General features: G+C 38.0%; 2 protein-coding genes across 3 annotated transcripts; one reads left to right on the top strand and one right to left on the bottom strand.

Annotated features, from left to right (window-relative positions):
* The first annotated feature begins 1,196 nt into the window (after window positions 1-1,196).
* CEBPZOS (CEBPZ opposite strand) lies at window positions 1,197-7,830 on the top strand. The gene is made up of 5 exons (XM_019942930.3): window positions 1,197-1,259; window positions 3,807-3,922; window positions 4,974-5,018; window positions 5,659-5,743; window positions 7,229-7,830. Exons 2-4 carry the CDS (start codon window positions 3,808-3,810, stop codon window positions 5,739-5,741), a joined length of 243 nt encoding a protein of 80 aa, XP_019798489.1. The 5' UTR covers window positions 1,197-1,259; window position 3,807; the 3' UTR covers window positions 5,742-5,743; window positions 7,229-7,830.
* CEBPZ (CCAAT enhancer binding protein zeta) lies at window positions 5,752-27,947 on the bottom strand. Of its 2 annotated transcripts, XM_019942929.3 has the most exons (16): window positions 27,760-27,944; window positions 23,163-24,652; window positions 18,177-18,408; window positions 17,434-17,623; window positions 15,907-15,995; window positions 13,586-13,639; window positions 12,944-13,046; window positions 12,766-12,834; window positions 11,168-11,234; window positions 9,878-9,978; window positions 9,363-9,420; window positions 8,861-9,048; window positions 8,372-8,461; window positions 6,914-6,972; window positions 6,736-6,817; window positions 5,752-5,922 (listed from the first exon to the last, which is right to left on the bottom strand). In XM_019942929.3, exons 1-16 carry the CDS (start codon window positions 27,913-27,915, stop codon window positions 5,783-5,785), a joined length of 3,168 nt encoding a protein of 1,055 aa, XP_019798488.1. In that variant the 5' UTR covers window positions 27,916-27,944; the 3' UTR covers window positions 5,752-5,782. The 2 variants fall into 2 exon arrangements, with proteins under 2 accessions (XP_019798488.1, XP_073647769.1); XM_073791668.1 differs by lacking the exons at window positions 5,752-5,922; window positions 6,736-6,817; window positions 6,914-6,972; ... (2 more) ...; window positions 9,363-9,420; window positions 9,878-9,978 and adding an exon at window positions 9,985-10,890 and having other exon boundaries at window positions 27,760-27,947.
* Between the last annotated feature and the right edge of the window lie 8 nt (window positions 27,948-27,955).

The following is a 27,955-nucleotide window of genomic DNA, read 5'->3' as shown; positions in this document are numbered from 1 at the left end:
ACAGGGGTTGAGTAAGAAAATTGAGGCAGTCACAGAAAGCTCCTCAGGGGCATTTCCTTTACCTGGCATTAACAACGCTCCAACTATTACACCTTCATGGATCCCTCAAATCAGAACAAGACCCTAATTATGGTGTACTCTTCATTAGTTATTTGTGGATATATTTTACCCCCCCATTTGACTATAACTTCAGTGAAGGTAGATCTGTGTCTAACTGTTTCGAGTATTTCAGGCTTTGTCATGCACATGTGTACGGTCAGCATTGAAGATGGCTGCTCTCTTGCTCTCTACCTCCCCTGCTTGACCAGTCCCTGCTTCACTCACATGACTATCCAATCCTCTTAGTTATAGGGCTTAATTAGTAACTGCCTACTTGCTTGCGCCCGGCCCCAGCTGCTGGTTTCCCTGATGGGCCAACCTGATATCAATTCCACCTGTAAATGGTAGCCTCCTTCACCCCCTCCCTTCCAAAGTAGCGAAGATTGCTGCCATGTTCTGTCCACTCTCTGCCACACACAGTGGGGTGTTGCTCCAGGACCTTGCTTCAGATGTGTAAGATCTGCTGTCCGTAATCTTTTGATGTCTCTGTTGCTGTCTCCAGGCTGTTTCTTCGGTTTCCAGGCTAGCAACTACAAAGCTTGCAGGCCTGTGGGGTGTAGCCCAACCACATGGAACCTTCCTAGACCTTTTTATATTCCTTTTCTCCTCCTCCTCCCCTTTCCCCTTTTCATTCCCCGCTTTTCCTCCTCTTATTTAGTAGGCAGTACAGGCAGTGACTCAAATTTTGATTTACGAACGAATTGTTTAGGGATCTGGCTAAAATGTAGATTGACTCAGTACGTCTGCAGTTCTAACAAGCTCCCAAGTGATGCCAATGTTGCTGATGCCACTTTGGGTTGAAGGGTGTAGAAAAATGATTGAGCACAGGCTTTCCAGTCAGTGCCCTGGGTTCAAATCAAAGTTCTGGCTCTTACTAACTGTTTAATTGTGGGCAGGGTTAAACTCGCACCTCCTCTGTAAAATGAGATACTCATAGCACCTATCATGACACAAAGTTGTTGGGAGGATTAAATAAAACAATGTAAGCAGCCTGCAGTCAGGGTAGACTTTTAGTAAGAGAACAGTAACGGGTGATTACGGTGTGGGGCGGGGCGGGGCGGGGCGGGGCGGGGCGGGGCGGGGCGGGGAGGGCCCAACCCGGGAGGGGCGGGGCTCTGCCAGCCCTGGAGCTTGCGCAGCCCGGCGACTACGTGCCTCAGGTAAGGTACGCGTGCGGGTCTCTTGCTCGCTCAGCTGCCTCCCTTGGCAGGTCTTCAGAGCGGGGAGCAGAGCAGGCTTTTGGGGGGACCTCGGCAGAGTTCTGGGGCGATACGAAGAACACTCGGTGTCACTGTATCCGTCCGCCGGAGGGGCGCCGGCCCGGCCCGAGTGTTTCCGGGTCGCTCAATGACCTTGGCGCGGCACCGGGGCAGTGCTGCTTGCGCTGCGCGTGTGTCGGCGCCTGGCTGGGAGCCCGGGTGGGGGCGAGAAGCTGGGTGTGGGGGGGAACCGGGGGAGCTGGGGAGCTGGCTGGAGCCGGGGCACCGGAGATGCGGAGGCCGCGAGGGGCTGAGGATCGCGGGTAGCCTCCCCGAGGCCACTCTCGGAGGCGTCGGTGGTTGCTTGGCGCTTGACCGTGGGAACCTGGAAAAAGTGCCCTTGTAATTGAACCCGGGGTCGTAGCAGGGAGACCTTGTCCCACATCTGGAGTGTGAGGAAAGACCTCGCTGTTTGAAATGTTGCCTGGAGATGCTGAGCCGCGTCGATCTCCAGCTTTGGTGCATAGACGAGGCGTTTTCGGACGCAAACATTGCACATTTGTCTTAAGCTTGTGCACCCTAAGTCAGCTTCTCAGCCCAGTGTGATGTAACCTCATGACACACAGCCCTGCTTTTCTTCGAGCCCATCAAAGGACTGCTTTATTTTAAACTTCACCTGAGTTCCATCCTTCTCCAAAATCTTGTCTAGTCTTAACTCCGTCTCTGCCCGTTAGTAACCTGTCGTGGATGGCTATGCCTTTGGTGGTCTTTATCAAATGGGTTTTATCAGTCATTATAAACACCTTTTCTGAAGTTGAGGGACTTGGAATGTAAAATGTATGTATATCCGTTTTTAAGAAAGGTAAATGCTTTACTATACTGTTACTTGGACTTTGTTTTTTGAACCCTTATCCTCTCTCCCTCCCAACAAAACAAAGCAGAACTCTACTTGGAGTCCTTACACTGTGGATCTGACTGCAGGCAGGCTTTGTTTTGTTTTGTGTTTCACCCTTTGAACATTAAAAATAACCCCAGGAGAGCTCCCTGTACTGATCATGGCTTATTTCCTGTCAGTTATGTACAGCATAGTAGTAGACAAAGCAAAACAAGTCTCCCACTCCCTCACTGCCTCTTGGTTATGTGTAAGTTCTTTTTTAACTCCCTCCACTTCACTTCTCTTAGGTAAGAATAATAAAGTTTTAATCTTTTAGTCCCTAGGGTGATCACATTATCAAAATGAGAGAAGGGAACCTGGGGGCTGGCGGGGAGGGACACCTGGTTACAATATTAGGATAATCCTACCAAAGTAGGGTATTTAATTATGCCCACCCTCAGACATTGCGAAAAGGAGTTAAAATTGAATGGAATGAGCGGGAGAGCTGGAGCTGCAGAGTATTAGAGAGGAGGTGCCACCTCACACGGAGAATGGAAAAGTGTTACAGAGCATACACAGGACAGTGTTGAAATCCTGAGTTTAAAAACCACTGTTCTCCTGTCCTTCCTGACTTTGATGGGCACAGCCAAAAGGAAAAAAAAAAAACCAACAACTTGGGTTTACATTTCATATATTCAGTAAGTCATATATGCTATTTTCTTCACTTGTTATATAGCCCTTTCCTTGTTAGCTTTTGCTTTAGTGAAAGAGAATAAAGACTTAAGCCCTTCCTTCTTACTGGCTTTTATTTTAATTATAGGAAGAGAATCAAGATTTGAAGTCTAGTTTTGCCACTTACTGGGTGATGGTGGTCAGTGTTCCCCTCATGTGGTCCAGAGGCCTCTTGTATACAAGTCACTTGGAGTTGCCTGCAAAAGGGCAGATTACTGGGCACCAACCCTAGAGTTGCTGAATCAGAACCTGGGGATTGGGGAATTGCTCTCTGAGGCCCAAGAATGTGCATTTCTAACAAGCCCTTTGGGTGACGTAATTAGTTTGCAGCTTAGAATAGCAGCTCCTCAGGAACAAGAACCAGTTTATTGCTCAACTTTATATAAAATGCCCAGAACTGTGGCACATAGTTCAGTATGTTGTATAAATAAATGAAAACTTCTAGCTATAAAACATGTACAACGACTTGCAGAATAACCATACTTTTGTAGGGTACTTCATAAAGAACTTCACATATTGTGCCCATTAGATCATATCTTATTTAATTCCTAGTTCAGCTAAGAAAAAGTTTTACCCTAACTCCCACCATTCTATATTCTTAAGCAATTTAAAAATCTCAGTTCCATAAACTGTTAGTTCCTTTCACAATGCCTTCCATTTTGTCTCCGCGCTGTGCTTTCTCCAATCATGTCTTTGGTTCACTTGTGCCCCTTACGCATGGAGGTTGAAAACTAGGAAAGTGAGACATGTCTAATACAACTAAGGATACGGTAACTTTAGGGTTTTATTCCTATATAATCATTCAAACTATGGGAATGAATTGGGAGTTATTTTTATAGAAGTGGTACTAAGCTTGTATATGCTTATTCAGGTTTACATTTATTTGTTATTGTTAAACTTAGGATGGCCCGTACTATGGATCCACTGGCAAAGAAGATCTTTAAAGGAGTTTTAGTAGCTGAACTTGTGGGCGTTTTTGGAGCATATTTTTTGTTTAAAAAGATGAACACAAGCCAAGGTAATCATAATTCAGAAATTAGTGTTTTGTAGGGGGGTGTACAGTTTGCTAATGCATTTTAGGTTAAATGGCTTCTTTAGAGAAACTGCCTTTTCAGATTCAGTGTATTGATATTAGCCATTTTATAGGCACAAGGGGAAGAAGCTAGGTGTTAATTATTATAGAATAAATTACTCTTCTCCCTAAAAAAAAAAAAAATTGTTTGTAGACTAGGGAAAATGTTTCATACTTCCATGGATTTTACTAATGAGGGGCATAGAGCAGTGTCCTTGGTCTGGCTTAGCACAGATGGAAAAAATCCAGCCTGCCCATTACACCTCATTGTTTGGTAAGACTGAAAAAGCAAGAGGTAGCATAGCTGAATTGTCAAGTAACCAGTTTCTCAAGCTAGCAGAGTGCTTCCTCTGCATCAATACTAGCCACTAAAAGCCTTTCCCATGCCACTGGCCATCACCAAAAGTGCTTTGTCATTTTGTGGGGGAAATTTTATATTAGCGCCTTCAACTTTTAAAATCAGAAAGTGCTACTTTCTCTTTCCCTAAAGCAGGGAATAGTAGTCCTGGGGTGGTGGCCATCTTTGAAACTTGTCATTTGCCTTCTTAACGGATGGAAGGGCATAAAAGAAAACATCCAAACAGTATTTAAAAGGAAAGTAAAGTTTAAGATCACTTCAAAAATTGGGTGTAGTGAAGTCTTATGTCTAATTCTCTAAAAAGGTAAAATGGCATCCATAAAAAGTTTATAAAATTACACAAGGGAATTTCACATTAACACTGAAAATTTGCTTTTAAGTACCATTTCAAAATAAATTACATCATATATATAGGCCAAGTTTTAAAAACTCCAAAATAACTAGGGAAGGCTACATATAAGGTTTAAGTGCAATTTACACCCTATTTAAAAAGATACAGTTCCTGGATTACCAAGGACTTTAACACAAATTTCTAATAGGATTCCTATCTTATAGACCCTAAAGCTAGCACTAAATTATGGCTCCATGTGTTAAAACAATGAATTTCTAATCATGCCTAATTTTAAGACTTTTCTTTAGATTTCAGGCAAACAATGAGCAAGAAATTCCCTTTCATCTTGGAAGGTATGTTTTTCCTTAAGTGAAATTAAGAGTACAAAACAACTTCTTCAGGTAACCTTTATAAATTGTTTCTTTATGACCAATTACGGGCTAAATGGCTTCTTAATTTTGTGATGCCAGTTTCCAAAAATACTGTTCATTTCTATTTTCACTCCTTCTGAGAACACAGTGGAGAAAATTCTCATCCCAGTTAGCCAATGGGTGAATCCAGCTAATGGGCTGGATTCTTAATTCTTCCAGTGGGTTAAGAATGTAGACTTTGGAATGAGACATATCTGAGTGTGATGGAATCAAATCCACAGCTTAAAACTTAAAACCAATCTCTGGTTTGCGAACGAGCTTTTTCTTTCTCATCAAGTAGAGATAATGATGCCCATCTCATGAATTGTTGTAAGGATTAAACAAGATAACATTATGTAATTACTTCACACAGTATCTGGTATAAAGCAATGCTTAGTAAATAGTGTTCATTACAATGATTAGCAGAGATGCTAGAGCTTATATACAACACATGTATCCTACTGTCATCCTTTTCATTTTACCATGTAGAAATAAGGGGAAAAAATCTTGATTTTTTTCTCAATATAGTTTAATTTTAACACTTTTACATGATTTCATAAATGACAGCTATTTCTATTTATAGTTTATTACAAATCCATTGAACACTCTGGAATGTATGGCATCAGAGAGCAAGATCAAGAAAAATGGCTGAACAGCAAAAATTAGGAGTAAGTAGAATTTTAACTTGTAATTTACTTAGAAAACACTCATTTTCTTTGCTTTTTAATTTTTTGAGTGGTTTTTGGCCTCTTCTTTCTAAAATTTTTCTTCCTCTTGATGATGCTTTTCACATCTCTGTTGTGTAACCAGTCATCGCGTTCAGCCTCCCACCTAAGCTGTTTGAGACCTTTGAGGAGGGAGAAAAAAGATAAGCACATTGTAGACTCTTGGAGGCCCCACCAAACATCCTAACAGGAACTTCCAGTCTGCCATGACCTACAGTCATTTCCCATCCACTATGTAAACCCCTCCTCGGTTGTTGCTTTCCTTCCATATTTACCATCAAAGATTTACTATTTACAGCAAAGGAACAAATGCTTCACAGATTTTATTTCCCCTGAACACTTACTGGTGAAAGAAGAGCAGCCAGTAACTATCAATATCAGAAATAATTAAAATGCCTATATTTATAAAGTTACTTAGCAAATTCATATTATATAAAAATAACCTGCTTCCATAAAAAAAAAGTAACTTTTGTAGGCTGTAGTCTTTTTCTGTAGTATAAATACTTTTTAATCCCATGTGCTCTGCAGACAGAGGTGAAAAAGCCATTCTTTTCAGGTTGTGAGGAACCATTTATCCCTTCTTACTATAAAAAGGTCCTCCAGGGCTTCCCTGGTGGTGCAGTGGTTGAGAGTCCGCCTGCTGATGCAGGGGACATGGGTTCGTGCCCCGGTCCGGGAAGATCCCACATGCCGCAGAGCGGCTGGGCCCACGAGCCATGGCCGCTGAACCTGCGCGTCCGGAGCCTGTGCTCCACAACGGGAGAGGCCACAACAGTGAGAGGCCCGCGTACCGCAAAAACAAAAAAAAAAACAAAAAAAAAACAACAAAAAAAGGTCCTCCAGAAATATTCAGATTTTCAGAAATTCTAAGTTAAAGCCTAAGTTAGTTAACCTAATTCGAAGTTAAAACCTAAATAAAAATTCAAGTTACTTACTTGCATTATCTTTGTTAGCCATGGCATTCATGCCAATGTTATCAAACTTGGATCCCATATTTTCATCCAACAGGTGGCCAAACTTTGAAAGAAAAAAGGGGGGGATGCATGTATTAGAAAACTTAAAAAACAATATCAATAGAATAGCTAAGTGCTTAAAGTAGTACATTAGCCTTACCTCTTCAGCAGATACAAATAGGTTGGAGTCATTGAAATTTCTTTTTTTTTTCCTTGGTCCTTAAAAAAAAGTATAAGTCTAGATTATTAAATTGTAAATCCAATGATTTTGGATAAATATAATCTTCAACATAGTTTTGTTAAAAATATATATTTGGGTTAAAACACACAATTACAATTATCTTCTAGTATCATTAGGTAGCTGGCATTTAAAGACAGAAAAATAACTCAAAAGTTAGTATAAGGTTTTTTTTTTTTTAAGTTAATATCCTAAATAGGACTGTTCAGGTGACAACAGTGTCTTCTTGTCTTTCAGATTTGACCATCGATCAAAGTTCGTCCTATTTCACAGTATCAGGCAAGATTACAATTCTAAAGTTGACATGGATGGATTTTAGACTATTTAAGTGTAAACTCTAAGTCAGAGGTTTCGTTCTAAGAAACTGATGGAAGGTTTGTTTATGATGTGATAAATGGAGTTTTGTTTACTACTCAAAATAAACCTGTTCTTTAAAAAAAACTCCCCTATAATTCTTAACATATAAACCTTTCAAAATAGATGATATAGTAAAATATCTATTTTTAATATTTATTACATTTTTTCTTTTCCATTATAGTTTATTAGAAGACATTGAATATAGTACCCTGTGCTATACAGTAGGACCTTGTTTATCCAATTTATCCTCCTCTCCTTTGCCCTTTGGTACCACAAGTTTTTCTTCTATGCCTGTGAGTCTGTTTCTGTTTTCTAAGTAAGTTCATTAATGTTTATTACATTTTAACTCACACTATCTAAAACTATATTAACTAAAAATATTGCTTTTATCCATTTTCACTTTACCTGAAACAATACTTAAAACTCTACATCAATGTCTCTACTAGAGCCACTTTGGAATAAAATTCGTCATAAAACATTTATTGTGCTTTCTACATTTTTATCAAAAACTTAATATTGTCACCTGATACAGTACTTTTTTCCTTTTATTAGCACCATAGAAATTACACTAAAAGACATAATCTGTTATCATATACTTTAAAAATTCCTATCTGTTTTATATATTTTTGAGGTTATAATCATTTTGTCATGGCAGATCTCATTAAAAAAGGAAGATGAAGTTAATAAAGAGCATGGGTTTTTAGATGGGTCAAATGGGAAGGATAAGAGTTGATAGAGAAAAGGAAAAAGGCAACAGGTGTCTATGGAAAATCCATGGCTTACGTATTATTGAATGGTTTAAACATGAATGAAATGATGATCTAGAGCTATTTAAATGAGAGGAGTGAATTTGGGAAGAAAAAATAATTGAAGGTGGATGTGAGAAACAACGTTTTTCATATATTAAAAATATGTTTAAGACTTCTTATCCATTAGAAAAGTTAATTTCCCAAAATGATAATGAACAATAGCTTTCCCATACTCACTGCTTAGGTTTAAAAGAGACTCAATACATTTTCTTACCTTGAAATGACCCAGCAAAGTCGAAATCATTTGCACCTTTTCTCTTGCTTTTCTTACTATTGACTTTGAAGCTGACATCATCATCAAGTTCTGTTACCAAAAAAAACACCGCTGTTATTAAGCAATTTAAGAAAACAGTAAAACTGCTATAGGGCTATGATGATGAATATTGATTAACTTTTAAAAACTACAAATTACCATTACCAACATTTTAAAAAGGCAATATAACAGCTCGACAGGTATAGCACAGATAGCCTCACTGCTGATTAAAATAAAAGCCCAAAACAGAAACTCAACTGCTGATAAAACAACAACAAAAAAACCCTTCAGTTTCAAATGAGAGGAGAAAAAAGGTCCTCTTTAAATTTCTGTCTGATCTGAGTATTAATCTGAATACAGGGTAATATTAAAAAACCTTCAACAGAAAAACTAGCCTATGCTGAGGAAGAAAGCTCCAGTTTGTTTTTGTCTTATATTTTAAAAGTTTACCTGGAATGCCCTCATTTTCATCATCTAACACATCCATGAATGTTCCTCCATCTTCCTCAATTTCACTAAATTCTTTATTCATACTTCCTAAGGAAACTTCATCATCATCCAAATTACCAAGGTCCTCATCTTCTGAATCTTCATCTTCTAAGTCATCCTTAGCTCCTTTTGCTTTCTTCTTCATGTTGCTGAAGAAAAACAACAACTTGAAATGTAAAAGAGGACTTTGTTTTCTCAAGTATGTTTTGGTGACCAGCAGGGCATTAGGCTGTTAACAGAATTCAAAGGAGAGTGACAGACAGCTCAGAGCCTTTATTTAATATACTAACGGGCATTATAAAGGTCCAAAATGAAAGAACTGTGTCCACTTCCCAAACTTCCTTCAATACCTAATACCTTTCTCCTATACAACACATATTCCTGTGCTCCACTGTTCCGAGGGACAATAATTTGAGAAATGCTGGGAAAAGTTAAAAAAAAGAACTGAAGAAAAGTATTTTACCTAGCAAAGTCAAGGTCATCCTTTCCAGAGGTGAAACAATTATCATCTTCAAACGTGTCTGCCAGAGAACAATATACAAATTGTAAGACGTAGCAAGGAATAACAGAGTTGACATGTCTTATATTTGAATCAATCAACACATCATGATTTGGCTGTTCATGATAAGTAAACACCAAAATGATATACATTTGACACTGCTGGTGTTTTATTAATCTAAACAAACCCATGAATATGCTGACCTTAATTAAATCCCTAAACTAAATGCGTTCCAGTTAATTTTAGCTTCTTTCTACAGTTCTTTTACGGAAAGAGGGAAAATATCAAATAAAACAATATTTAGTAATTGCAGACCTTTTTACTCCATTAGAACTATTTATGTGCTTATTTTTAGTAGGTGTAATATGATATGCAACATGTGAGCTCAATGTAAGCTTATCTAATTTCCCATTTTATTTTCAGTCTAAATTCCAATAAAATTTTTCTAACTCTGTGGATTATAAAGGTAAACAAATTACCAATCATCTTTTCAAATTCGTCATCATCCACATCTTCTATACTTTCTTCATCTTCATTCCGTTTTTGTTTCAGTTTAACACTAGCAACTTTTTTATAATACCTAAAATAAAATGCATGTTATATATTTGATAGTTTTACCATAGGGCCCATTTTACTATAATCAAAGCACCTATGGCCAGTGTCACAAACAAGTGTAAAAACTGTTAACTCAGCTGGATATAAATGACTAAAATCTGTATTTATTATAGAAAAACTAGTTTTGAATTCAAAACAGTTGAAAACTTTTGAAACGTGAAGTATAGTAAATTTCAATGATTTAGGCTTGGTTCTTCATAAAAACACCTTAACTCATCTTAATTAAATGGCACTGTAAAAGGTTGTTTTAGCATCAGCACGACTGCAATGATACAAGTATTCGAATATTAGAAACTGGGGCTCTAAATGACCTGTAATCACAGTATTTTATCAGTTAGACTTTTTCTTCTATCAGGGTACAGTGAAACTTAGCATTTTGCAGATGGGATCATAGCCTCAAAATTGTTTACACAAAAAATTTTTTAAAAAAGCAAACCAGGGACTTCCCTGGTGGCGCAGTGGTTGGGAATCCACCTTCCAATGCAGGGGACACGGATTCAAGCCCTGGTCCAGGAAGATCCCACATGTCGCAGAGGAACTAAGCCTGTGCGCCACAACTACTGAGCCCGTGCACCTAGAGCCTGTGCTCTGCAATGAGAAGCCCGCGCACCGCAACGAAGAGTAGCCCTCGCTGCAGCTAGAGAAAGCCCGCACACAGCAACGAAGATCCAGTGCTGCCAAAAAAAAAAAAAAGGAGCAAACCAAATCGAACCCAATTACCCAATCAACCAGATGAGATAATAGTTCCTTTACTATTACACGGCATTAGTTTTAATACTAGTAGGTTTAGGACTTATCTCCATAGTAGTGCAGTGTTTTGCTAATTCTACGCAGAGCCATGTTTTGGACAAATAACTCATGAGTTACAGATTTAAGCCTGTAAGAAAATTACTAGAGTAAAAAAACTTTTTTCAAAGTCAAGGTTCTTAAAATTTATGCTAAATTATTAAAAACAAAACCCTCAAATTTACTTGTTTTAGTTTCATTTATACATCTCAACATTAGCAAAATGACATTTCTAAACTCCCCTCACAAAAACGGATTGACATATCGTTCGCCCTTTTCAAGATAGGCCTATGTTAACAAAGCATTTATGGAATCTAAAAATTTTAAATTTAACAGTTCTCCAAATGAAACAGTATTAAATATATTACCTGTAGAAAAACACTTCATCCTCTGGTATTTGACTTTCTTCTTTTGCAAGGAACTCCTTACTGTTAACTAGGAAAACAAGTTAAGAATTTTATTTAAGTAATTCTTTTTATGTTATTCAAGCTCTTAAGACTAAATACAGAATACCTATAATTCTTTAGAATCTCTCTAAAGTCTCATAATGTGAGGAAGTTGAACAGAAGGCATCTTATAAATTTATTTATTTATTTATTGGCTGTGTTGGGTCTTCATTGCTATGCACGGGCTTTCTCTAGATACAACGAGCAGGGGCTGCTCTTCGTTACGGTGCGTGGGCTTCTCACTGTGGTGGCTTCACTTGTTGCGGAGCACAGGCTCTAGACACGCAGGCTCAGTAGTTGTGGCTCATGGGCTCTAGAGCGCAGGCTCAGTAGTTGTGGCGCACAGACTTAGTTGCTCTGTGGCATGTGGGATCTTCCTGGACCAGGGCTTGAACCCGTGTCCCCTGCACTGGCAGGCAGATTCTTAACCACTGCGCCACCAGGGAAGTCCCTGGACAGAAGGCATCTTATAGTGCTAAGGACAACCTCTGGAAAAGTCTGTGTGGAGGAAAACCAACATTTGAAACTTCATCGGCTACAATACAGTTTGTAGCCATCAGTGCGTCACAGTGAAAGAACAGGGTTCTCTTGTCCTCCAATTGCATCCAGGATCCAAATTTCAAGAGAAACAAAGACTCAAAAGAGTTCTCTTAATAATCACTTTGAACTCGTCATTTTTCACCTTGGAAAAATGACAACAATGCCTGCCATTCTGGGAATAGGAAGCAAACACAGAAGTATCACAATTTAACTTAATACTGAGGAAAACTAAGAAACAAGAATAAGGAACTACAATATATTAGTGTTTCCTCATCAGAATAAAAATTTCAGGCTCATCTTGGTTAAAAGAGTATTTGGCTTCTGATTCCAACTCTAACTTTGGGCAAGTCCTTTTATGTCTCTGGACCTCTGTGATATAAGTTAATTAGAAATTAAATGATTTATTAAGTTGTAACTGAACCCTAGACTGTGAAAAAAAAGGAGCTGGGATCTAGTATGTAAAGAAATACCTGCTGTGAATACAAAAGCAGAATTAGATCCACAAGATTGGTACTAAATACCTGTTGAAATAAGTTTAAAATGAGGCTCTGTGACAAAATCTGTTGTGGGTATTTCCACCAAGCCCATTAGAGAGCTTAAAATGGTCTGAGCTGTAAAAGGTAATTATATATGGGGGGTGGCGGGGGCAGTGTCACTGATAAAGCTATAGCTTTACCTATAGATGATACAAGAATGGCAAATGCTAATTGTTGAAGATGGGTGATGGTTATGGGTGGGGTGGGGTGGGGTCCATCATATCACTTGTGTATATATGCTTTGGATATGTTTGAAATTTTCTGGAAAAAAAAAAAGGCCCAATCTCAGTAAACTTGAAAATGCGTACCAATCTTGGCAACAAAGATGGATAATATCTCTGGTGCTTAGGTTTTATTCTGATAAAGTAGAGCAAAGAATAACACAATTTATGTGTTACTGACTTGTACTGTTGTCAGGTTCAACCGTCCAGGCTTTATACTTACCAGCAAGACTACGAATATCCTTCATAAAATGTTTTCTTTTTGGCTGCATCACAACACTGTCTGTGTTTTCTGAAATGTAAAATCAAGACAGTGTAATGTAAAACCTAGTTATATATGCTCATGTTGTTTATTGAATATTAACAGGGAAAGCCAAAAAATTCATCAAATAGAAGCGTACCTTTCCCTTTATGTGGCTTTGGATTTCGGTATACAAATCGATCCAAGAATCTCATTAGTGTGAAATCCTGTAGTGGATCCCCTGAATACTCAACATAATTTCCCTGAAAGGTAGGAGGAGGGAATTAAGAAATTATATATATACATCCAGAGAAAAAACAAGAAGAAAAGCATAAACATCTATTACATTGCTTCGAAGGCACAAATACGCAATAAAAGACCCTTCAAATATCCCTCTCATGCATGTTATTCTTTTCTTGAAGAAATTAAACACACACTCATACATATTCTACAATGCACTGCTGATTTTATGAATAGTCAAATAGTATTATGTAGGTTATCTAACCATTAACCAGGAACCAAACCCCGACTGGCAAACACGACAAAAGGGAAAGGGGAGGGCAATCTTTCTTCAGGAGCAAAGCCAGGATGTAGTAAATAACTCTTGTGGTTTTGTAATATCCTATATTTCCACTCATCTCAGAGTGGGAAGAATTATCTGCTGCTCTGTATCAAACAAGTCATTGCTCCTTTACAACAGCAGAAAAATGTACACGATTCTATCTAGTAAACACTGACTAATTATTATCTAAAACTGGATTATTTTCTTTAATTTCTTGTCTTCTGAATATTTGAGACTTACCTGAAGGATAGTCTTTGCAAAAAGGGCCACAGAGGGATGAAAATGCTCAGAAAGCTAAAAAGAAAAATGTGAAGTAAGGTCAACTCCTACCACAGTTGCAGATTATTTAAGAAAATACAAAAAACTGAAACTTAAGCCGATACATCAGAAGAGTGATTCAAAATTTTGGTCTCAGGAACACTTTATATACTTAAAAATCAAGGACCTCAAGAGCTTCCGTAATTTAAGTGGGATATATCTATTGATATTTACCTTATTAGAAATTACAACAGAAAAATTTTAAACACTTATAGTTCATTTAAAATTAACAATAGGGCTTCCCTGGTGGTGCAGTGGTTAAGAATCTGCCTGCCAATGTAGGGGACACAGGTTCGAGCCCTGATCCAAGAAGATCCCACATGCTGTGGAGCAACTAAGCCCGTGTGTCGCAACTATTGAGCCTGTGGTCTAGAGCCCACGAGCCACAACTACTGAGCCAGCGTGCTGCAACCACTGAAGTCCGTGCACCTAGAGCCTGTGCTCCACAACAAGAGAAGCCACCGCAATGAGAAGCCTGTGCACCTCAACAAAGAGTAACCCCCACTCGCCGCAACTAGAGAAAGCCCGTGCACAGCAACAAAGACCCAACACAGCCAAAAATAAGAAAATTTTAAAAATAAAAAAAAATTAACAATAAACCTATTACATATTAATATAAATGTTTTATGAAAAATAACTTTCAGAATAAATATTAGTGATAAAAGTAGCATTATTTTACAGTTTTACAAATCTATTTAATGTCTGGTTTAACATAAGTGGATTCTCATATCTGCTTCTGTATTCCATGTTATTTTAGTTGAAGTATATGAAGAAAATCTGGCTTCACACAGATATATAGTTGGAAAAAAGAGGATTAACCAATAGTCTTTCATATAATTGTGGGTTTTTTTCCTTTGATACTATATAAAAATTGAAGATCAGTTGCAGTATGGAATCTGAAACCCTATCAATCAGCTTTTGGTACTTGCTACTTAAAATTAACTGGTCTACAGTGAATGGATCTTTTATCCATGCTTGACTTCATAACACTGTGTATTAGTCATATCGAAAATACTGACTTTGTGAGTTATGCAATTCTTCCAATGCTGGTCACATTTCATTCAGTATCACAAAAATCACATTGTTAGTATCACCACTCCTTTCAATCAGAAAAGGTATCGAGAAACTGTTAAGCTCAAGATGGTGGTTACAGGAGTTCTAAAATTTTAACCTTTGCTTAAAAACTTGAACTTTATCATTGACAACACATACTGTCAGCTGTTTTGATTGAAGTAACAGGTTCACGTCATTCATTTTCAAGAAAATATCTCCCAAATACCCAAGTCTGAGTGACCAGCCTGTCAGCCAGACAGCTTAGCTGAGTTTCCAACAACTACACAGGCACTTTTCGTTGAGACATGAGACAACCCTCATACTTAGGTCTGCAGCAGAGTGTGTTATGTGTTCTTGTTTTATATATATACACACAGAACATTAAAAAGACATGTATGTACTTTGGAGTCAAGATAATAAAATCAACAGTTTTTCCTGCCTCATCATTCTTATGTGATACTGGCTTTTTTCCCCGGCTGCAAGTATATGGCAATGAAGAATGTAATGCCCATGAGTGCAGCTTGGTACTACTGTCTGTATTTGCTTTAAGGCACCAGCAGTTTTATCCATTTCTTTAATACCATCAGCGCCACTGTCAATAGTGACAAAGGCAAATAATGTCCTGGTATCACTATGAAAGTAGTTGTGACCTTGCAGACTCGCTAACAAGGTGTCAGGGACCCACAGGAGTCTGCATGGGTAGACACTTGCTTTAGCAAAAAAAATCATAGAAAGCTTATTAGAAATATGCGTTCCTCTCACATATTTAAAAAGTAACTTTGCTTGCAAAAAGTTCTATTATCACAAAACCTTTCAGAGATATCTAATGCATAAAGCAAAATTTAGCCATTTTACAGAGCCATTGTATGCAATAGTGTGCTTACAAAAAGCAAAATTTACTTATAGCCATGTATAACATCCTTATTTTGCATGCACATTATTTAAGATTTTCTACACGTGAATGTAGAAATGCGTAAATTTAATGTTTTTCAGAGGCAACAGAAATATGGGTTATAAGGCATTACAGCCAGGTGACATACTTCAAATTACTTTCTTCTGCCAATTAATGTCTAAATAACTAAACTCCTATATTTATCACTTATAAGAAAAATGGAAACTTCAAGGTGTTAAATCCATGGGGGCAAATATATAGCACAGTTGAATTAAGAGACAATTTGAAATTATTTTACCTTTTTGAGTTCCCAAAGACTTGTATTTTCAGCTCCACAGAACAAAGGGTTTCTACTGAATGGATCATATGTGTTTAACTGTTTGCCACCTGAGAACACAAATATAGTATTTCTCAAATGCTCTATTCCTAGCCCAAGAGGTCACTACACCCACCGGGATCAATGCTGTCACTGACAATTATTAAGTATCAGCATTTTTAGTTAGCCAGGCATCCTACCTAGAATAAAAACTCCAAGCCACCAGAATTTATCTTGGTATCTAAGCTAGCATTTGCTATTGAGTAAACCAGGCAGCATATTTATCCCAACTACTAAAAGCTCCCCTTCAAAATTCATCCCCTTTCAAATAGGTACCCATTTCTCGGTCAATTAGGTCATAAGTGTTAAGATGACAAATGACCTGAAGATGAAACAGGTCTAAATTCTTTTGGAGCTTTACAGTACACTGAATGTTTGTCATTAAATTATGCCCAGAAGTAAGTCTCACTTGGAACAGGTTTTATATTATCTTCTTCATGTTTTTAGCAACTCCGGATTAGAAAATGTAAAACAAGGAAACTTCAGAACACGCAAGGAACTGTCTACTTCACAATGCACGTGCTTGTCATCCTTCTAAAGGATTATTCCCTGTTTAGCCTTCAGGGCAACTGATGGATTCTTTTAAAAACTTCCTGGTGGCTACCATATTTCTCTTTTATACCTCACAAGCAAACTGAAGTTCAGAGAGATGAAATAATTTGAACCAGAGTCCCACAACAAGTTTGAAGAAATGGGTCTGGCACCTTTCTTGATCCTCAAGGCTAGTGTGCTTTTCTTTACAGCCTCAAATGAAAAGCCTGCATTTCTAAGATTTCTTTTGGCTCTAATAGTCTATTAATAGACTTAATTCAGTTTGTGTGTATGGAAAACATAGTTTCTATATCAAGAATGTTTTCAATCCTAAAACATTACTTTAAGGAACTACAGAGGGTAAACATGATGCTTGAACAAAGTAACCACAAGTTCCACACTATTCACAATATGTAACCAAATACCTTTGTAAATCAAACTTTGTGTACACACGTGTTGTTTTCATATATGTTCCATGCAAGAGGCCTTTACATGTACAGATAAAGATCAAGAAACTAAAACTCATTCAAAAGTATAAACTTATTACACTTCAGCTGAAGGAAAAGAGATCTACTGTGCATCTAACATGGCCACATTTTTCTCACTAAATCTTCACAGCTCCAAAAGGTATCTGCTTTAATTTCTAAGATTTAAATTACTTTAAAAGATGTATTTATTATCTGTAGTACTGTTCATAAGTAAGTCAATGATTCACTATATTAAAAATTTACTTCTAGGATCCTAATTATATCTGGTTATGATATAAAAATTATATCTGGTTATGATATATGATCTAAAATAAAGCAATATTGAGGACTTCTAAAATGGTATAATATTAATTTCTATTAAGATTAAAGGGGAATCCAGTTCCTCGGTTTAAAAATTCAAGAAAATAATTTAAAGATTTAAGAAACTCACCTTTCAAATTATCAAAGTGCACCCAAGAAGCAGACTCTAACTTTTTGGTTTCCACATGACGTTCAGACACAGTTTCTTCCATCTCAACTTTTTTCATGGTATCTGTATCTGTTTCTTTATCTGCATCAGTGAATTTTTCTGTTTCTTCATCATCTCCTATGTCAATAAAATTTTCTTCCTCATCAAACTCCTAAAAAAAAAATGGTTTAATGAATCTGGGTTAATCAATGAGAAAAGTATTCAATTACGTGAAGTAGTTTTGAAGATTTGTTTATTGCAATTCTGATGAAACGTGAAAGTTCCATCAATGGAATTTAGAATGAGAGGAGGCCACATTCTTATTCCTAAATGTAACAGAGTTAAGTTTTGAGCCAAGAATCCCTGAGACTTTGAAAGCATTCAGCCCTCAAATGAATTTTTGAGTTGTTGTAAATAACGCTACGAGGTAGGTGCTATTATGTCCATTTCACAACTGAGGAGATAGGCTTAAGAGATCTATTAGCTCTATAACTGTAACTATCTCATATAATCACATTTTAGGGTAGTTTCTTATGTGTAAAGGGGTGAAGCAACATGCCCACCTAGTAAACTGTACACCTGGGACTAAAATCCAGGTCAGTCTAATTCCAGGACTCACACTCTGCTCCAGAGAACTAACTAAGTTATTGTCACTGAAGCAAAGAAGAAAAATACCAAATATATTTCAGAACCCACTCAATTTAAAAAGCAATTGTAAAATATACCGGAGGATCATCTAGTTGACTTCTTAAACCTGGTTTTGCTTTAAGGATCTCAGACACGAGATATAAAGCTCCACATATGAATGGCGGCATCTGTTCACATGTAACTTGAAGTAACCTCTTCACAAAAGCCTTCACCCTCCGCAACACGATGTCAGCTTTCAGAGACTTGTAGACAAGGTTAAGAAACATGGCTTGCTTAGAACACAACATTAACCCCGGATCCAGCATCTTCCTGCAAAACAGAAACGAGATTGTGTGTATTCATAAAACATCCCCATACCCAGCAACTACTAGAGGCAACTACTAACCTCATCTTAGTCAGGAATAACCTTGCTGCTTATTTTAGAACAAGAGACCATTTCTGCCCTAAGATGGAAGATGGAAGTCAATGACCAGAATAGAAAGAGTGATGGTAGTACCAGGGGGAAGAAAAGCCACAGAAGCACGACTTTCTTTTTTGTGTGTGGTTTCTTTTCTCTTTTCCAAGTGGTTTTCTATTCTCTAGACCAACAGGGCACAGCCCTAACAGTATAACTTTTCATATAGATAAAGAACTGCACATGGAAGGCTAATCCAAAACCAAACAGTGAAAACTGACCTATGAAAGCAGTCAACTAGACCAGGGTTCTTATCCTTGCATCACTACCTACTAGCTGGGGGACCAGAGGCTGCCTCCACATGGCTCTAGTGAAGACTGTACATGTATAGTAGAAAACTGAATTGTGAGAATCTCTTGTTCAATGTACTACCTGTGTAAATCCTTCCTATACACTATTCTGTGCCCAGAATGCTATTCTCCAACTGTCTGCACGTCCATAGGTTCCTCCATTATACTCTATCTCAGTCCCACGTTTATCTTCTTTATAGTTTAACACCTTTTGTTTCCTTTCTCTTTTTCCCCCAAAGTCCAATGGAACAGGGACTGTGCCTGTGTTATTCACTGTTGTAACCCCAGTGCCTGGCACTTAATAAGCACTCAATATTTGTTGAATGAGTAAGTGGTTCATTCCATGGCAAGTGCTTGTTCAATATCTCTCGTGACTGAGGACTGCTCACTCTCACTCTAGGAGCACAATCCAATTTTGGACAACTCACTTTTGCCAGAAAACATCTTCTTTATCCACAGCTGAAATTTGCTCCTGTGTAATTTCCAACCATTAATTTTACTACTGCCTTCTGAAGCAACACAAGCAACAAGAGCAAAGTAAACAAGTGGGACTACATAAAACTTAAAAGCCTTCTGCACAACAAGGGAAACCATCAACAAAATGAAAAGGCAACATATGGAATGGAAGAAAATATTTGCAAACCATGTATCTGATAAATGGTTAATATAAAAAATATATTAGGAACCTCATACAATAGCAAAAAACTCCCAAATAATCCAATTTAAAAATGGGCAAAGGACCTGAATAGACGTTTTTCCAAAGAAGACACACAAATGGCCAAAAGGTACGTGAAAAGGCTCTCAACACTACTAATCATCAGGGAAATGGAAATCAAAATCACGTCGAGATATCAACTCACACCTGTTAGGATGGCTATTATAAAAAAGACAGGAGTTAACAAACATTGACAAGGATGTGGAAAAAATGGAACCCTTGTACACTGTTGGTAGGAATATAAATTGCTACAGCCATTATGGATAACAGTATGGCAGCTCCTCAACAAATTAAAAATAAAACTATCATATGACCCAGCAATGCCACTTCAGGGCATATATCCAAAGGAAATGAAATCGGTATCTCAAAGAGCTATCTGCACTCCTACATTCACTGCATTATTCACAATAGCCAAAGTATGGAAACAACCTATGTGTGTGTCAACAGATGAATGGATAATGAAGATGTGGTATATATACACAATGGATTATTATTCAGCCACAAGAAAGAAGGAAGCCCTTTTTGTGACATGTATGAACCTGGAGGACATTGTGCATAGTAAAAAAAGAGAAAGACAACTACTCTAATGTCATGTATATGTAGAATCTTAAAAAAAAAAATCAAATTCATAGAAACAGGGAACAGGTTGGTAGGGGGTGGGGGAATGGGGAGATGTTGGTCAAAGGGTGTAAGCGTTCAGTTGCATGGTGAATATAGTTAATAATACTGTATCGAGTACTTGAAATTTGCTGAGAATACATCTTAGGCATTCTCAACCCCTCCCCCCAGTAGTTAACTATGTGTGTGAGGTGATCGATGTGTTAATTAACTTGATTATGGTAATCATCACAATGGATACATGTATCAAATCTTCATGTTGTATGCTTTAAATATATACAATTTTATAGGTCAACAAACTGGTTAAAAAACCCACAACAAAATAACCTAATTATATTTTTACACGACAGCCTTTCAAATACTTGACCATTTACTATAGCTATTATTTGTCCTTCTCTCCCCCAAAGTCTCTCTTCTGCAGGCTACTGAGATATTATCTCATACAATAATTTTTAAATTCTCTCTTTATCCTGTTTGCTGAATCCTAGAGATGCTCCAAATGGTCTGGACCCCCCAGACATTAGGACACCCAGAATTAATACAATCCTCCAGATAACCACTCCAAAAGTGGAATCAATCCTTTTGTTCTAAGCACTTTAATTTTTTTCTACTAACACCAGAAATGAAAATATTTAACCTTGTGAGGCATTTTCATATTGCTCACATATCTAGTTTTCCCCATTTGTCAGTTCCACAATTCTAGTACCTATTGGTGATATTCTGAGAAAGTCTATGTTATTCATATAATCTTTGCTATTCCACTTTCTCTCTTCTCATTTGAATTTTCAACATTGCCATCCATTTTGGCACTCATTTTAAATCATAAGTTCCATTACGCATCAAGAGAAAAACTTGAGAATTTAGATGGTTGTTGTCTCCACCATTTGACCCAGAATATGTTCCTGGAGTTTTTGATAAATCACGTTTTTGTAAACCAAATCACTTCTTCATTTCTTTTACCCCTCAACTAATATCAGGGAATTTTTATTTAAAGGATTTTTAATAAAACGAAGAGAAAATAAATACTTTAAAAAGGCTTAGAAGCCCTTTGAGGGAATCCATCTGTGAGAGGAAAATCATCTGTGAGAGCCTTTAAAAAGGCTCAGAAGCCCTTTGAGGGAATCCATCCTCCATCCACCACTTCCTCAGAGATGTTAGACTGTTGTGTTAAACTCTGAGATGTTAAACGGATATTAGAAATATATTTTCCAATAGATTCCACACACTTTCTAAAAATGAGAAATTCTTATGACCCTCAAAAGTTACCAAAAAACCTAATCCTAAAACCTCTACATTTTCAGCCTTGGAAGTCTTTCCAAACTAAAAAAAGTTTTAAAGTATTTATTACTTTATTTTTATTTATTTATTTTTTGTGGTACGCGGGCCTCTCGCTGTTGTGGCCTCTCCTGTTGCGGAGCACAGGCTCCGGATGCGCAGGCTCAGCGGCCAAGGCTCACGGGCCCAGCCGCTCCGCGGCACGTGGGACCTTCGCGGACCGGGGCACGAACCCGTGTCCCCTGCATCGGCAGTCGGACTCTCAACCACTGCGCCACCAGGGAAGCCCCTGCTTTATTTAAAAACAAAAATTAAAACATTTCTTTTTGGCCACAGTGTATGACTTGCGGGATTCTTAGTTCCCCAACCAGGGACTGAACCCAGGCCACGGCAGTGAAAGCGTCAAGTCCTAACCACTGGACTGCCAGGGAATTAGGGTTACGGTACTTTAAAAGACTGTAGACTCTTAAGAGTTGTGGAAAGGCCTCTGAGATTCTTTTTAGTGTATCAGTGCAATCAGGGCCATGAAACACCATGAACTCCAAGTCAGTAGGCCTGGATTTGCCACCTAACTTGGCCTCATACTGTCTGTGAGACCTTGCACAAATTATTGTACCTCACAGCCTGGAGAGCTGTTAAGAGGATTAAATTTAAGAAATGTATGTGAGTAGTAATAATAATAATGATGATGATAATGGCAGCAGCCAGCACGTACAGAGCACTTACTATGTTGTTGGGCATTGTTAAATTCATACCATACACTGACGATGACATGGGTTTCCAAATACATTAACTCCTTAATCTTATTAAAATCCCAGTTCTGTCATTTTTTAGCTGTGTAACTGTGGGGAAGTTTCGTAATCTTCATAATAACCCTACGGGATAGGTGCTTCCCTTGACATTTTATAGATGAATAAAAGCACAGTAAAATGGGATTGATCATGTTTACCAATATGGTTTTAATGAGGATTAAGTAATTTGTCCAAAGTTACACAGCAAGCTAATGGCTGGTATTCAAATCCAGGTCATGTAGCTTAGGTCCAAGATATTAACCACTATGTTACGTTTCTCACAAGATATATGTATGTAAAATTAGAAAAATGAATTAGAAGGAAATACATAGCTTGTTGGTGTACTTCAACAGTTCCCAAGTGTACAAACTGTTCAAAATATCAGCCCTCAGTGGGTGCACTGCAGGACAGTTGCAAAATTCAGTAAATCTAGTACCAAAGTCTTAATCCCAATATTTAAGAAAAATTCCAAAACTGCAACCCCCAACCCTCCTATCTAAAAACATTCTTGTTTACCATTTGTCCTCCGCAATTTGAACGGAAGTGCCTCTAGAGGTGCGAATTTTGTTCACTGTGCTATATCCCGAGTTCTGGAATAGTGCCCAGCACATAGTTGACACTCAAAAAATTCTTGTTGAATGAATGACTAAATGGCTGTGTGAAGGACAGGAGGAAAGAAATACAGGACCAAGGATGGGGACTTCTCAAAATAAAAAATAATAAATGACGTATTCAAAACATATAATACAGATGCCCAACAGGGAACCAAAGATTAAATGACTCAAAGTTGGTGAATAGCAAGTTGCTGAGAGGGGCCAAAGATCCTACTTTCTAAGTCTTTCTATTGCCCCACAGAGGGGCACTGCGTTATATTAGACCACATTACTTCTCATTCACACACTGGAATAGTAGGTACTTACCGATATAATGCTGCATAATATCGATCTGATATCGTCTGCTGAGAATTCATTACTTGGAAGAGCAACATTAAAGCCTGCACACTGGTATTAAAATTCACCATATGCAGCACTTTGAACAGCGTGTCAACCTGCTCCCTCACTTTGTCATCACCAGTCTGGGCATAGGGATATGCCCTATTCACTCCTGTTAAAAGGGCACTGAGCATTTTTGACTCAATATCTTTTTTCTTGATGCAAGTCCGAAAAAAACAAAAATAAAGAGTTATTAGTTTGTTAGCTAATTCACTTTCTTCATGGGAGAGGGCCATTTGATTTAAAAAGCAAATTGCATAATACTGGGCTTTGGAGCTGATATTTGAACGGAAAAGCAGTCTTTCTACTTCACTACACACAACTCCTTTCATATTGGGATGTTTACAAAGCAATGTCTCCAATAGATGGGAGGCTTTGGTGGCTATTCTGTTCTGAGGATCTCCCAGTTTATTTACCACCTGCACAAGAAGGGCCTTTTCTTCCTCGGGTTTGTTACAAAGAAGCTCATGAGCCACTACAAGGGCTCGAATTTTGGTGGTTACTAATGAATCATGACTTAAAGTGTCTAAGACTTGCACAAATTCAGCCACCAAGTGTTTCAGCTGGTGTTCAAAATACCATAATATGAGTCTTCTATCTCTTGAGTCCTTGTTGCCACTGGACAACTGTTCTAGTTTGTTGAAAGGATGCTGGCTGAAAATCCGTAGCTTTCGACTGTCTGGCAAAAGGTCTGTAATGAGTAACTCTTTGAAAGTATCCAAAGCCATGAGGCACTGCTGTTTGCTGCCCTTCTTTTTAACAAGGTTCAGGAGAGTTTCTACAAACTGGAGTGTGTGAATAGCATCATCCTGAATAAGAAGAATCATGGCTGCCATTCTGTCACCTAGCGTCCCTGATGACACAATTGCCTTCATCCAGGTAGAAGAGGCTCCCTTTTGATTATTTGTCTTATTTTTGAATAAGTTGATTTCATGTTCATACAACTTCTGAGCCAAGGTTTTGTATTTAGACACAACATCCTGAGGCTGGGGTCCCAAAGAGTATTCATTGCTATACTCCAGATCATACCATTTGCCTCCAGACTTAAGTAACAATGTCCGTCTCTCAAAAAATTCAAAGATATCCTGTTGCTTATCTCTCTTTGCTTTTGTTATGGCACTGCTGTTCTCATCAGAATGTTGTTCTGGCCTCTTCTTATTTTTCACCTTACTTTCACTTTCTACTGTGTTTTGCTTTTTATTATCTACTTTAGATACTCTTGCTTCTTTTTTGCTGCCTTCTTGTTTTTTAGCTGGTTGATCTTCTTCAATTAAGAAAGCTTTTGCATACTTGGCTAAACTAAGATTCTTAATAAATGCTTCCAATTCACCCTGCTGAAGATCATCAATTGCTCCTTTTTTGCCTCCATCCACCACTTCCTCATTCTCATCCAAAGCAGTCAGCATAAGGTAATCTTGCTGCATAAAAATATAAGTTAAAAATAAGTTACAAATCCAACAGTTTAGTTAAAACCTCAAAAGTTAATTTGATACCTATATCCTTGAAATCAATTATCCATGAAATTGAGTTATCAGAGTATTGCCTAGGCTCCCACCTACACTCAAAGTACTTACTTGACAGATCAAAGATTTAAATGTGAAAAATAAAACCATAAAGTAATAGGAGAAAGCACAGCATAATTAAAAAAATAATTCCAGGGACTTCCCTGGCGGTCCAGTGGTTAAGATTTCGCCTTCCAATGCAGGGGGTGTGGGTTCAATCTGCTGGTTGGGGAGCTAAGATCCCACATGCCTTGTGGCCAAAAAAACCCCAAAACATAAAACAGAAGCAATATTGTGACAAATTCAATAAAGACTTTAAAAATGGTCTGTATCAAAAATAACTTTAAAAAATAAAAATAAAATAAAATTTTTTAATTAAAAAAATAATTCCAGAGTAGAGAAAAATCTTTCCAAATGTGACATAAAACTCAGGGTCCATAAAGAAAAGAATGGATATATTTATCATTCTCTTACATACAAAACATATACAAAAATTGAAAGACAAATAATAAGCTGGAAAAAACAACTGGCAACTCATATCAAAGTAATTTGGCTTAATATATAATATAAAAGTTCCTATACATCAGTTAAGGAAGTGACAAACCAACAGAAAGATGTGCAAAGGATATAAACAAACGGTTCATAGAAAAAAAAAGTGGTTCTTTAAAAATGTGAAAAGATGCTCAACCTCACTGACATTTAAAGAAGTCCAAATCAGAACCACAATGATACATCTATTTTTTAATCTGCCAGAGAAGCAAAGATAAAATTAAGACAGGTGGTGTTGGGGAAAGGGTGGAGGAAAAGGCACTTTCCTAAATGGTTGATGGAAGTATAAACTGGCACAACTTCTATGGAGAGCAATTTGTCAACTTCAGTCAAAATACAAGACACATCCTTTGACCCAGAAGTTCCATGTCTATAAATTTAGGTTATGCATACACTTACAAATGCGGAAAAAGATATATATGTTCAAGGTTATTTACTGAAGCATTATTTAAAATAGCAAAAGACTGGCAACTTAAATATCCACAATAAATGGCTAGTTAGATAAATTAAGAAAATGATGTTATGGGCATAAAACCAAAGGCAGAACTTTATACTGATGTGCAGGGATCTCTAATAAAACAGTAAGAAAAAAAAGACTTAAAATATTATATAGTATGGTACCTTTTGTGTAAAAAATAACAAACATAGGTGTGTGTGTGTATTTGCCTGGAAGATATAGAAGACACAAAAATAATTGCTTCCTGGAAGGGAAACTGCATGGCTGGAGATAAAAGTGGGAAAGAAGATTTTTCATCATGCACCCCCCTCCTTTAAACAAAACAAAGCAAAAACCAAAACAAACCTTTTCGTAACATGTGCATATATTATGCACTCAAAAATTAAATACAAGGGAGACGCAAGAGGGAAGACATATGAGAACATATGTATATGTATAACTGATTCACTTTGTTATAAAGCAGAAACCAACACACCATTGTAAAGCAATTATACTCCAATGAAGATGTAAATAAATAAATACAACCCAAGTACAGAGCAAACTGAATCTGCCCCAGTAAGTTGCATTTCTCCTGCCTCTAATCGCTCATCCTCCCCCTCCCCATGTTGCCCAGAAAGTCTAGTCTGAAAACAAAACATTTAATAAAAAGCAAAGCTCTGTCACGTATTTGCTACAAATCTTCTAAGGTTTCCCATCAAATTCAGAACATAAGCCCATCTTCTTACCTCTCTGACCTCATTTCTTTTTTTTTTAAAACATCTTTATTGGAGTATAATTGCTTTACAATGTTGTGTTAGTTTCTACTGTATAACAAAGTGAATCTGCTATACATATACATATATCCCCATATCTCTTCCCTCTTGCATCTCCCTCCCACCCTCCCTATCCCACCCCTCTAGGTGGTCGCAAAGCACTGAGCTGATCTCCCTGTGCTGTGTGGCTGCTTCCCACTAGCTATCTATTTTACATTTGGTAGTGTATATATATCAATGCTACTCTCCTACTTCGTCCCAGCTTACCCTTCCCCCTCCCCGTGTCCTCAAGTCCATTCTCTACATCTGCGTCTTTATTCCTGTCCTGCACCTAGGTTCATCAGAACCATTTTATTTTTTTAGATTCCATATATATGTTTTAGCATATGGTATTTGTTTTTCTCCTTCTGACTTACTTCACTATGTATGACAGACTCTAGGTCCATCCACCTCATTACAAATAACTCAATTTCGTTTTTTCATGGCTGAGTAACATTCCATTGTATATATGTGCCACATCTTCTTTATCCATTTATCTGTCGATGGACACTTAGGTTGCTTCCACGTCTGACCTCGTTTCTTACTGCTCTCCTCTCACCTCACTTGCACTATTTTTATTGTTCCTGGAACTACAAAATCAAAAAGGCTCACTCCCTTCTTTCCTTCAATTTTCTGCTCGAAAACTCGGGGATGGGTCCCCCGATCACCTCGTTTAAAACTGTAACGCCTCTTCCATTTATTATCCTCCCTCCCCGTTTTAATTTTCTCCACTCAGCATCTGATATACAATGTATTCCAAAGTTTGGTTACTGTTTCTTTGCCTTAATTAGGATGTAAATTCCAAGAGCGCAGAGAGCTTCTTGGGCGTAAACTGAGCGTGTGGGTGTACATTGTGAGAATAGAAGTTAAATTCCAATACCAGTGGGGCTCCAAACACTGATACCACGAGGTCAGGACCAAAAAAAAGGTCAGTCCTCTCCGACCTGATGGAGTGCCAGTTATACTACGTCAATAAAATGAGATGACGCCTACATCCTAAGAAAAGACACGGCATAAAAACGTTCAATTCTAAACGACTTTTCTCTTGCAAAGAGCAATGGGAAAGAAGTGCGGGAAGCGCACCGAGCACATTTCGAAACTGGGATCTGGGTCCACGACGCCCTCCCACTCTGCAGCTCGGGGGCTGCCGCGCCACTTGCCCGCGCCACTCGCGGGACCACTCCACGCGCCTGTGTCTCCCTTCTCCTGGAGTCCAAGGCCATTACCTTGGTGCCTCCGAGCCGTAAAACCTCCTGCAGGGAGAACCCATCGTCGGCTTCATCGTTAGCATCCTCGTCGTCCTCGTCCGGATCTTCCACCGCTTCCTCCGGGAGCCAGGGCCGCTTGGCGTGGAACTCCAAAGGTTTCTTAGCAGCCGCCATGGCAAGCAAAGCTCACGCGCACGGCCCAAAGCTTCCTTCC

Source organism: Tursiops truncatus, chromosome 14 (assembly GCF_011762595.2).
Source record: "Tursiops truncatus isolate mTurTru1 chromosome 14, mTurTru1.mat.Y, whole genome shotgun sequence".
Taxonomy (NCBI): Eukaryota; Metazoa; Chordata; class Mammalia; order Artiodactyla; family Delphinidae; genus Tursiops; species Tursiops truncatus.
The sequence above is the reverse complement of the archived record's forward strand: the minus strand, read 5'-3'. Positions and strand labels throughout refer to the sequence as shown.